Source organism: Oryctolagus cuniculus, chromosome 8 (assembly GCF_964237555.1).
Source record: "Oryctolagus cuniculus chromosome 8, mOryCun1.1, whole genome shotgun sequence".
Taxonomy (NCBI): domain Eukaryota; kingdom Metazoa; phylum Chordata; class Mammalia; order Lagomorpha; family Leporidae; genus Oryctolagus; species Oryctolagus cuniculus.
Window position 1 is genome coordinate 52,351,072 of NC_091439.1, and position 11,394 is coordinate 52,362,465.

At 41.6% G+C, this 11,394-nt stretch overlaps 1 protein-coding gene across 1 annotated transcript in view; it reads left to right on the forward strand.

The window, feature by feature from the left end:
* ZGRF1 (zinc finger GRF-type containing 1) overlaps window positions 1–11,394 on the forward strand; it is a 107,065-nt gene that overhangs the window by 35,350 nt on the left and 60,321 nt on the right. The window contains 3 exon segments of the mRNA XM_070047739.1: window positions 3,006–3,120; window positions 5,853–6,499; window positions 9,475–9,676. Coding sequence (XP_069903840.1) covers window positions 3,006–3,120; window positions 5,853–6,499; window positions 9,475–9,676 — 964 coding nt within the window.

Below are 11,394 nucleotides of genomic sequence, written 5' to 3' on the forward strand. Positions count from 1 at the left end.
ATGAGGAAAATAAGAATGCTTGCCTTATATGGTTGTGACAAGGATCAAACAAGTTAAAAATATATAGTGCTTGAAACAGTCCCTGTTTTAATCATAGTAAGAACATAGTAAGACATAGTAAAAACCATATTATATAGTAAAATTATTGTAATGGTGATGATTATATTATAATTCCCCTTTTGTTTGTATCTTCAGTTAGACCAAACTCCTTGAGTATAGGGACTATGAGTACTCATTGTCATCCTTAGTTCCTAGCATAATTCTTGGAACCCAGTGACTAATCAAGAAAATATTTTAAGAATTTAAGCATTAAGATTTCATTTTTAAAAGTTCATTCTTTCTTCACTGTTCTCTAGTTATTTTAATGTTTTTAAGATTTACCTATTTATTTGAAAGACAGAGTTTATATATATATATGGGAGAGGGGAGGGCTTCCATCCGCTGGTTTACTCCCCAAATGGTGGCAACGGCCAGGGCTGGGCCAGGCCAAAACCAGGAGCCAAGAGCTTCTTCTGGATCTCTCAACATGAGTGCAGGGACCCAAGCACTTGAGCCCTCTTCAGCTGCTTTCCCAGGCCACTGGCAGGGAGCTGGATAGGAAGTGGGACAGCTAGGACTTGAACCAGCACCCATATGGGATGCTGGCATTGCAGGCGGCAGTTTTACCTGCTGCACCATAGCACTGGCCCCCAGGATTAAGATTTTAAAAAGTACTTCTTTATCTTATTTATTTGAAATAAATACACAGACACCAGATTTCCCTTCCACTGTTTTATTCCTCAAATTCCTGAAACAGCAAGGCTGAGACAGGCTGAAGCCAGAAGCCAGTAATGCAGTCTTGGTGTTCCACTTCAGTGACAGGAACCCAACTACTTGAACTATCACTTGCTGCCCTCCAAGGGTGTGTGTTATTATCAGGAAGATGGAATTGGGAGTGGAACAATGGAACTTGAACCCAAGTACCCCTATATGGGATGCAGGTGTCCCATGTGACGTTTCTCTCTCTCGCTCTTTTTTTTTTTTAAGATTTTTATTTATTTATTTGACAGGTAAAGTTACAGAGATAGAGACAGAGAGAAAGGTCTTCCATCCACTGGTTCATTCCCCAAATGGCTACAATGGCCAGAGCTGCACCGATCTGAAGCCAGGAGCTTCTTCCGGGTCCCCCGTGTGGGTACAAGGGCCCAAATGCTTGGGCCATATTCCACTGCCCTCCCAGGCCATAGCAGAGAGCTGGATTGGAAGAGGAGTAGCCAGGACTAGAACCGGTGCCTGTATGGGATGCTGACACCTCAGGCAGAAGATTAACCTACTCTGCCACAGTGCCCATGTGACATCTTAACTGCTATGCAAAATGTCCACCCTGAAACCTTTAATCTATATTGTCATACATACACATACTCAAAAGAAGTTCAAACCATTAAGAACAGTATGAAGTTATAAATATGGCCGGCGCCGCGGCTCACTAGGCTAATCCTCCGCCTAGCGGCACCGGCACACCGGGTTCTAGTCCCGGTCGGGGCGCCGGATTCTGTCCCGGTTGCCCCTCTTCCAGGCCAGCCCTCTGCTGTGGCCAGGGAGTGCAGTGGAGGATGGCCCAGGTGCTTGGGCCCTGCACCCCATGGGAGACCAGGAAAAGCACCTGGCTCCTGGCTCCTGCCATCGGATCAGCGCGGTGCGCCGGCCGCAGCGCGCCAGCCGCGGCGGCCATTGGAGGGTGAACCAACGGCAAAAAGGAAGACCTTTCTCTCTGTCTCTCTCTCTCACTGTCCACTCTGCCTGTCAAAAAAAAAAAAAAAAAAAAAAGAGATATGCTGTAGTTTACTGCAGATTGCTAGGTGATTGAGGTGCTGACGGTGTTGACCAGCAAGCCAGCCAAGAGTGCTACAAATCATCTTAGCCGGCGCTGTGGCTCAATAGGCTAATCCTCCACCTTGCGGCGCCGGCACACCGGGTTCTAGTCCCGGGTGGGGCGCCGGATTCTGTCCCGGTTGCCCCTCTTCCAGGCCAGCTCTCTGCTATGGCCAGGGAGTGCAGTGGAGGATGGCCCAGGTGCTTGGGCCCTGCACCCCATGGGAGACCAGGAAAAGCACCTGGATCCTGGCTCCTGCCAGGATCAGCGCGGTGAGCCGGCTGCAGCGGCGGCCATTGGAGGGTGAACCAACAGCAAAGGAAGACCTTTCTCTCTCTGTCTCTCTCTCTCACTGTCCACTCTGCCTGTCAAAACAAACAAACAAAAAAAAAAAAAAACAGAAAAAAACAGTTCACTCTGGAAGCAATATCTTTTTTTTTCCTAATTGGGCATGATTAACTAAATAGATGACTCAATTTTTAAAAGCCTTTTATGTGAAAATACCCACTATAAAGTTTTTAAAAATTTAGTTCTCAGAAGTAGGATTAATGAGGTTTGCTATAACCTTTATATATATATGTTCATTAATACTGTATTTTTGCTTAAACAGCATCTTTTATCATTGATGTTGAAGATGGAAACCTCAGCTCCATTCTGGTCAAATTATCAAGAGCTTAAAAAGAATGATAGTTCAAATGATTGAGTTGGAAGGAATATCTTGAAGTTTAGATAAACTGTAGATAAACCCTGAGTACGTCTGGGAAAACTGATCAGTGTTTTGAGTATGCAGGAATTTAGACCTTCATAGTTCCATACGTGAGGTGTGATTTGACCTAAGCCCCTTAGGATGGAAATTGATCTTCAGAACCAACTCCCTATAACCAGATCAGTCTAAATTAGAAACCATCTATTTAAATAAATCAAAAGACTTTTATACTCTGTACTTTATTTTCTATTTTTCTTACTGATTTTAATGAGTCTATTTTATCCTGTACTTTTTGGAAGAAGACTTATAGTTCTGTGTTCCCATGGTAACTTTATAATGTGCTTAAAATTGTGATTTTTTTTTATAACATTGATTACTAGAATTCATTCAAACTATAGGGAAAAAGTAAGATTTTGGACTGTAGCTTTTTTTCTTCTTTCTGGACAGGTGACATCATCAGAGCAAACATTGAACCCTGTTTCTACTTTCTCACTGAACTCAAGAGATGGAGATTTCATGCTAGAATTCTCTAAGGAGTCCTTGAAAGCAAGAACTTTACATGGTGACCTTCATTTTGTCAACTTAGAGGATAGTTGTTACCAGATTACCCCAATATCTGTCTGTCCATGTAAAAAGAAGTTTTTTATTTGTTTGTTACTAAGTTAAACAATTGTCTTGGGACCAGATCCACTGTTAGAACTCTTGAAACCTTCCCACACCCTTTCTTCCTTTTGATTTTTTTCTGTTATAGATACCTATTTCAAGTACAAGACTCCCTTTCAGTTCCTTCTTATTTCTCTTCTCACCTTTCTTATCACAGGTTTCTAAAAGTGTCTTCTACCATTATCAATATATATTTTTTTTTTTGACAGGCAGAGTGGACAGTGAGAGAGAGAGAGACAGAGAAAGGTCTTCCTTTGCCGTTGGTTCACCCTCCAATCGCACTGATCCGAAGGCAGGAGCCAGGTGCTTCTCCTGGTCTCCCATAGGGTGCAGGGCCCAAGCACTTGGGCCATCCTCCACTGCCTTTCTGGGCCACAGCAGAGAGCTGGCCTGGAAGAGGGGCAACTGGGAAAGAATCCGGTGCCCCGACCGGGACTAGAACCCGGTGTGCTGGCGCCGCTAGGTGGAAGATTAGCCTGTTGAGCCGCGGCACCAGCCATCAATATTTTTCATAGCTATTACCCCAGAGCCCAACTCCTTTACAGCCCTTTCATTTCTTGTGGAATGATTCTTCGTGAATGTCTCATCGATACCATTGCTTAACCCTAACACAATCTTTTAATTCCCCACCCCTTTTGTTTTGCTCTGATATCCTGTCAATAGCAAGAAATTCCTCAGGCCTCTATGTTTTCATACATTTTTGACTCTTTATTATGAGTAATATCCTGCTTCTTGTTAAGTGTAGTACTATTCTGTAGGATCCCTTTAACTAGCTTTTTTCTCTTTCCTTATAATTTCATCAGTATATTTTCCCATGATTCTGAAGTTATGCTGGGTGGCAAGGTTGTGAGTGGATGACATAAAGAAAAAAAATGTTGGATGACATAAAGAAGAAAAGTAGATGGTCTGGTGAAGTTTTAGTGGGTATGGTTGGTAGAAGTTAACAAAGTAGACAAGAGTTAATATGGGAGGAGTGGGTATTCTAAAGCAAATGTAGTAGCAGTGGAATCAAATATCATTTCCACAGTTATGCCATGAATCTTTTATTTCTTTAATGCAGTTTTAACTTTTCTGTCAGCATTGTTTGATTGACTTGTTAGAAATATAGCATAGTATATTTTGAAAGAGTATTCATTGGCTCATCTTCTGCATTATTACTTTCTGAATCATTTCCAGTTTTTTTCCAAACAAAACAGAAACTGTCAGGAAGGTACATTACTATAAAACAGGAATTAATAGCTCTGTAAAATTAAAACTTTAAGCTTATGTAGCTCTTATGAAGTGTTAGTTAATTATGTATTCAAATATGTGTTACTTCTTACATTTCCTGGAATATTTCTTACTCAAGCTACTTGCAGGTAGAAGTACTTATGAAAGTCTTTCAGGCAAAATCTGCCATGACTTTACCAAAATTGTATTTTTATCACATATCATAGTCCAAAGGAAGCTAAAGTCTTCCTTGCTCTGAAGGGTAAATAAGTATGATAAGTATATAAAGGAAAAAAAAATATATAAAGGAAGCCACAATCACATTGTTAGGCCATTGAGCCGTGAACTTTAGTCTTTGTGGAAGGTATATAAAGTAGATACAAAAAAAAAATTAGTTCTGAGGGTCTTGTCCTCACTCTGCCAGTTGGTAAATAATGTTACCTCTGTAGTCTCATCTGTAAATAGAATGATGTGTACTTTTTTGGCTTTAAAGTGCTTTGAGGGGCAATATTGTGGGGCAGTGGGTTAAGTTACTGCTACAATGCAGGCATCCTGTAGGAGTGCCGGTTCAAATGCTGACTGCTCCACTTTTTTTTTTTTTTTTTTTTGACAGGCAGAGTGGACAGTGAGAGAGAGAGACAGAGAGAAAGGTCTTCCTTTACCTCCAATGGCCGCTATGGCAGGCACATTGAGGCCAGCGTACCACGCTGATCCGAAGCCAGGAGCCAGGTGCTTCTCCTGGTCTCCCATGCGGGTGCAGGGCCCAAGCACTTGGGCCATCCTCCACTGCCCTCCCGGGCCACAGCAGAGAGCTGGACTGGAAGAGGAGCAACCAGGACTAGAACCCAGTGTGCCAGTGCCGCAGGCGGAGGATTAGCCTATTGAGCCACGGTGCCGGCCACTGCTCCACTTCAGATTCAGCTTCCTCCACTTTCCCATGGAAAACAACGGAAGATGATCTGAGTACTTGGGCCCCTGTCACCTACATGGAAGACCTGGGTGGAATTCCTGGCTCCAGGCTTTAGCCTGGCCCAGCCCCGTTTGTTGTGATCATTTGGGGAGTGAAACAACAGATGGAAGCTCTCTGTTGTCTGTCTCTCCTTCTCTCTCTGTAACTCTGCCTTTCAAATCAATAAAGGATTTTTTTTAAGAAAAAAGGTGCTTTGGAAACTTAAGTGCTATATAAATATGAAATAATAATTAGGAAAAATATTCTTAGCTAAGGAGAAAAAGAAAAAGAGGACTATAAGATAATCAACCTTAAAAGAATTTCAGAGTCTTCATTTGTTGAGACTAAAACATTATTTTTTTATATTTGTAGGGCAAGTTTATACTTCTTGCTTTTGTGTAGATATCCACTTTTTCTAGAGCTGGGGTGATGACTTGTAGTACATTATTTAATCAGTATTCTGTTTCTTTCAGGAACAAAAAAGTCCAGTCCTCTGGAAAGTAAGAGCATTCAAAGGCTTCCATTAGTAAGTAGAGTCCGAGTTCCACTTATTACTTTGCCGTCTGCTGATGGGCCACCTGACTTAGATTCGTGTTCCTGTGTAATTGATTGTGACACACAAGAATCTTCTGATTCCCCTTTTTTCAACTTGTATGAAGAGTCAGCAGTTCCTTGTAGCTTTGGGCCTGGGGACCAAAGTGAAACTTCTTTCTCTGAAGAATCTAGGAAAGTGACTCCATGGGATGTTTTACTTCCTGATAATAAACCTACTCAAAGCAAGTGGCTGAAATATCAAAACACATCCCAGTGCAACTTGACTATTCCAGACAGAGTGGATCAGAAAGTAACAGATTGCTACTTTGCTGAGGCAGTTTCTGGGCTGCATGTTAGTGACACAGGTGAAAGGCAGAGTGATGCTATGAATGATATCTCGTTAGACTGTTTGCATTTGCAAATGATGAAAGGCATGCTGTATCAGCAGCAGGATTTTAGCAGTCAAGATTTGGTTTCCAGAAAGACAGCACTGTCTTTGAGTTTAAAGCAAACTTCCAGGACTGAGGAAATTCAACCTGTGTTAGGAGGGGCTGCCTGCTTCAACTACAGTGTAAAGGATTTACAGGTGAGGACATGTAGCAGTCTCTTGGTGCATTTTCTTCTAATGCTTACTACTTGAATTTCAACAAAAGAAGTACCAAAACTGTATACCAGCCAGTTTTATTCTTGGAGCAAATAGCTTATTTTTTTTTTAAGATTTATTTATTTATTTGAAAAGTAGAGTTACAGAGAGGCAGAGAGAGAGAGAGAGGTCTTCCATACGCTGGTTCACTCCCCAAATGGCTGCAATGGCTGGAGCTGAGCCAATCCAGAGTTAGGAGCCAGGAGCTTCTTCTGGGTCTCCCATGTGGGTGCAGGGACCCAAGCACTTGGGCCATCTTCTACTGCTTTCCCAGGCCACAGCAGAGAGCTGGATCAGAAGAGGAGCAGCTGGGACCCGAACCGGTGCCCATGTGGGATGCTGGCACTGCAGGCGGTAGCTTTACCCGCTGGGCCACAGTGCTGGCCTGCAAATGGCTTTTTTTAAGCCCTTCAGAACTCTAGCTATAGTCACATCTTCACCTTTGACTTAAAATCTTTCTTGGTAGTTGTGAATATGAAATGAAATTATTATATATTTCAAAGTATGTGTTGCAGTGTCTAGCATGAAATAGGAGTTTAATTAGTCATAGCTCCTTATTCCTTTTCTACTGCTACTTCTACTACTCTGTTACTGTGCTTGTTTGTATTTTTGGCTGTCAGCTCAGTTTTGCTGATCAGATTATTATTAGGGTAAAAATATATCTGTTAAACATTGGTTGTAAAAAAAAAGAATAAAGTTGAGTCACTTTACCAAAAAAAAAATTGGTTATAATTTTTTTTTTTATCTTTTATTTAATGAATATAAATTTCCAAAGTGTACGACTCATGGGTTACAATGGCTTCCCCCCCCATACCGTCCCTCCCACCCACAACCCTCCCCTTTCCCACTCCCTCTCCCCTTCCATTCACATCAAGATTCATTTTCGATTATCTTAATATACAGAAGATCAGCTTAGTATACCTTAAGTAAGGATTTCAACAGTTTGCTCCCACACAGAAACATAAAGTGAAAAATAATAGATGATTTTTTTTTTAAATGATGATGAAATCAGATCAGACCTATTGTCATGTTTAATCCCAGTGAGAGTCAAGTTGGGAATTGATAATTTCTTTCTTTTTTTTTTTTTTTTTTTTTTTACAGAAGATCAGTTTAGTGTACATTAAGTAAAGATTTCAATCGTTTGCACCCCCATAGAAACACAAAGTGAAATATACTGTTTGAGTACTCGTTATAGCATTATGCCTCAATGTACAGCACATTAAGGACAGAGATCCTACATGAGGAGTAAGTGCACAGTGACTCCTGTTGTTGACTTTACAAATTGACACTCCTGTTTATGGCATCAGTAATCTCCCTATGCACCAGTCATGAGTTTCCAAGGCTATGGAAGCCCCTTGAGTTCTCCGACTCTTATCTTGTTTAGACATGGTCATAGTCAAAGTGGAGGTTCTCTCCTCCCTTCAGAGAAAGGTACCTCCCTCTTTGAAGACCTGCTCTTTCCACTGGGATCTCACTCACAGAGATCTTTTTGCCAGAGTGTCTTGGCTTTCCATGCCTGGAATACTCTCATGGGCTTTTCAGCCAGATCCGAGTGCCTTTAGGGCTGATTCTGAGGCCAGAGTGCTATTTAGGACATCCACCATTCTATGAGTCTGCTGAGTATCTCACTTCCCATATTGGATCACTCTCCCCTTTATTTATTCTATCGGTTAGTGTTGGTTGTAATTTTTTTTAAGATTTATTTATTTATTTATTTCAAAGACAGAGAGTGAGGAGAGGGAGACAGAGTTCTGAGTTATCCTCTATCCTCTGGTTCACTCCCCAAATGCCTGCAATAGCTGGGGCTGGGCCAGACCAAAGCTAGGAGCCAGGAATTTCATCTGGGCCTCCCATGTGCATAGCAGGGAGGAGCTCAAGTACTTGGGCCATAACTGCTGCTTCTCGGGCCCATTAGCAGGAAACCGGATTGGAAGTGAGGTATCCAGAACTTAAACGAGGCACTCCAGTTTGAATGTGAGCATCCTAAGTGGCAGCTTAACCTGCTGTGCCACAGTGCCTTTCTTACTATAGTCATAACCAGGAATAGATATATGATGATCCAGTCACATCAGTTAAATTTTTCCTAGCAAAAAATATTAAAGAACTTATTCCAGGGCAAATAAAGAAAGGTATTTTGATTTAGAGTTAAAAGGTGCTACACATAGCTATTTTTTTCCCAAAGAAACTTTTTATTTAAGGAATACTAACTTTTTGCATTTCATAATTACAACTTTAGGAGCAGTGATTCTTCCTACCATACCCACCCTCCCACCCACACTTCTACCCCTCATCCTCCTCCCTCTCTTATTCCTAGTCTTATTTTTTACTAAGATCTATTTTTGATTAACTTTATACACAGAAGATTGACTCTGTAAATCAAAGAGTTAAACAAATTGTATGAGAAAAAAAATGTTCAACAGTTGAGACAAAGGCTGTTCAAAGTTGATTTCACTTTTTTTAAGCATTCTTTTGTTTTTTGAGAAAATTAATTAAAGAAGAACCCAAGAATGATACATCTTTTGTGAGCACTTAGACATAACTATAACTTATGAGACATAAGACTATCCTCCACTTAATACACTAAAATGAAATAAATCTTTGAGAACAAGTTTTACTATTAACTCTCATAATACAACTCTTTGAGGACAGAGGTCCTGCATGGGAAGTTAGTGCATAGTGACTCCTGTTGTTAAATTAATAATTAACACTCTTACGTATGATGTCAGTGATCACCTGAGGCTCTTGACAATAGCTATTCCTACTATACTTGGTTTGTCATTTAAAATCAGAAAATTTTCAGATTTTAGAAGTGAAAATAAAAACTAAATGTTTTGCTAAACATATTTATGAAATAATATGCTCATTAGCAAATAGGATTTTTTAGAGTAGTTATAATAATTTGAATTATTCTATTTCAGGAGATAAATGACACTGAGCTGTGCTTCCCAAGTGGCCAGAAAATGAAATCTGCTTATCTTCCCCGAAGGCAAATTCATATACCAGCTATTTTTCAGTCTCCTGCTCATTATAAGCAGATTTTTACATCTTCTATCATAGGTATGACTCATATTTTTATTTTATTATGATTGATGCTTAACATAGTAGTAGAACTGTGAGAAAGTTTAATATCTTAAGAATATTCATACTAAATTCTCCAGTTGAGATTTGCTATTGTCCGTATGTATACTCCAATTTGTGGCAGGAACTTTTATTCTAAATTCAGGTCAAAATTGAGTTTTAAAATTGTAAATTGGCGCTGGAGTTGTGGCATATCAGCCCTCTGCTAATGGCCTGGGAAGAGCAGCAGAAGATGGCACAAGTGTTTGGGACCCTGCCAGCCATGTGAAAGACCTGATTGGAGCTTCTGGCTCCTTGCTTCATTTTGGTCCAGCCCTGGCCATTTTGGCCATCTGGGGAGTGAACCAGCAGACGGAAAGATATCTCTCTCTCTCTCTGTCTCTCCTGTCCTGTAACTCTGACTTTAAAAATAAGTACATCTTTTGGGCCAGCACCGTGGCTCACTTGGTTAATCCTCTGCCTGCGGCGCCAGCATCCAATATGGGCACTGGGTTCTAGTCCCGGTTGCCCCTCTTCTAGGCCAGCTCTCTGCTGTGGCCCAGGAGTGCAGTGGAGGATGGCCCAGGTGCTTGGGCCCTGCACCCGCATGGGAGACCAGGAGGAAGCACCTGGCTCCTGGCTTTGGATTGGCGCAGCATGCCGGCTGTAGTGGCCATTTAGGGGGAAGGAAGGAAGGAAGACCTCTCTCTCTGTCTCTCTCTCACTGTCTAACTCTGCCTGTCAAAAAAAAAAAAAAAAGTACATCTTTTAAGAAAAGTAAATTAGCAGGCATGGAAAGCCAAGACACTCTGGAAAAAAAAAAAGCAGATCTAAATGAAAGATCTCTGCGAGTGAGATCCCAGTGGAAAGAATGGGGCCATCAAAGAAGGAGGTACCTTTCTCTGAAGGGAGGAGAGAACTTCCACTTTGACTATGACCCTGTCGGAATAAGATCAAAGTCGGCGAACTCAAAAGGCTTCCATAGCCTTGGCAACTCATGACTAGAGCCTAGGGAGATTACTGACGCCATAAACAAGAGTGTCAAATTGTTAAGTCAACAACAGGAGTCACTGTGTACTTACTTCTCATGTGGGATCTGTCCTTAATGTGTTGTCCAATGTGAAGTAATGCTATAACTAGTACTGACACAGTATTTTACACTTTGTGTTTCTGTGTGGGTGCAAACTGATGAAATCTTTACTTAATATATACTAAATTGATCTTCTGTATATAAAGATAATTGAAAATGAATCTTGGCCGGTGCCGCAGCTCACTAGGCTAATCCTCCGCATTGCGGCGCCGGCACACCGGGTTCTAGTCCTGGTCGGGGTGCCGGATTCTGTCCTGGTTGCTGCTCTTCCAGGCCAGCTCTCTGCTGTGGCCAGGGAGTGCAGTGGAGGATGGCCCAAGTGCTTGGCCCCTGCACCCCCATGGGAGATCAGGAGAAGCACCTCGCTTCTGCCATCGGATCAGTGCGGTGCGCCGGCCGCAGCGGCCATTGGAGGGAGAACCAACGGCAAAGGAAGACCTTTGTCTCTCTGTCTCTCTCTCTCTCACTGTCCACTCTGCCTGTCAAAAAAAAACAAAAAAAAGAATCTTGATGTGAATGGAATGGGAGAGATCTTGATGTGAATGGAATGGGAGAGGGAGGGGGAGGTGGGAGGGGTGGAAGTGGGAGGGAAATTATGGGGGGGGAAGCCATTGTAATCCATAAACTGTACTTTGGAAATTTATATTTACTAAATAAAAAAATAAATTAAAAAAAAAAGAAAAGTAAATTA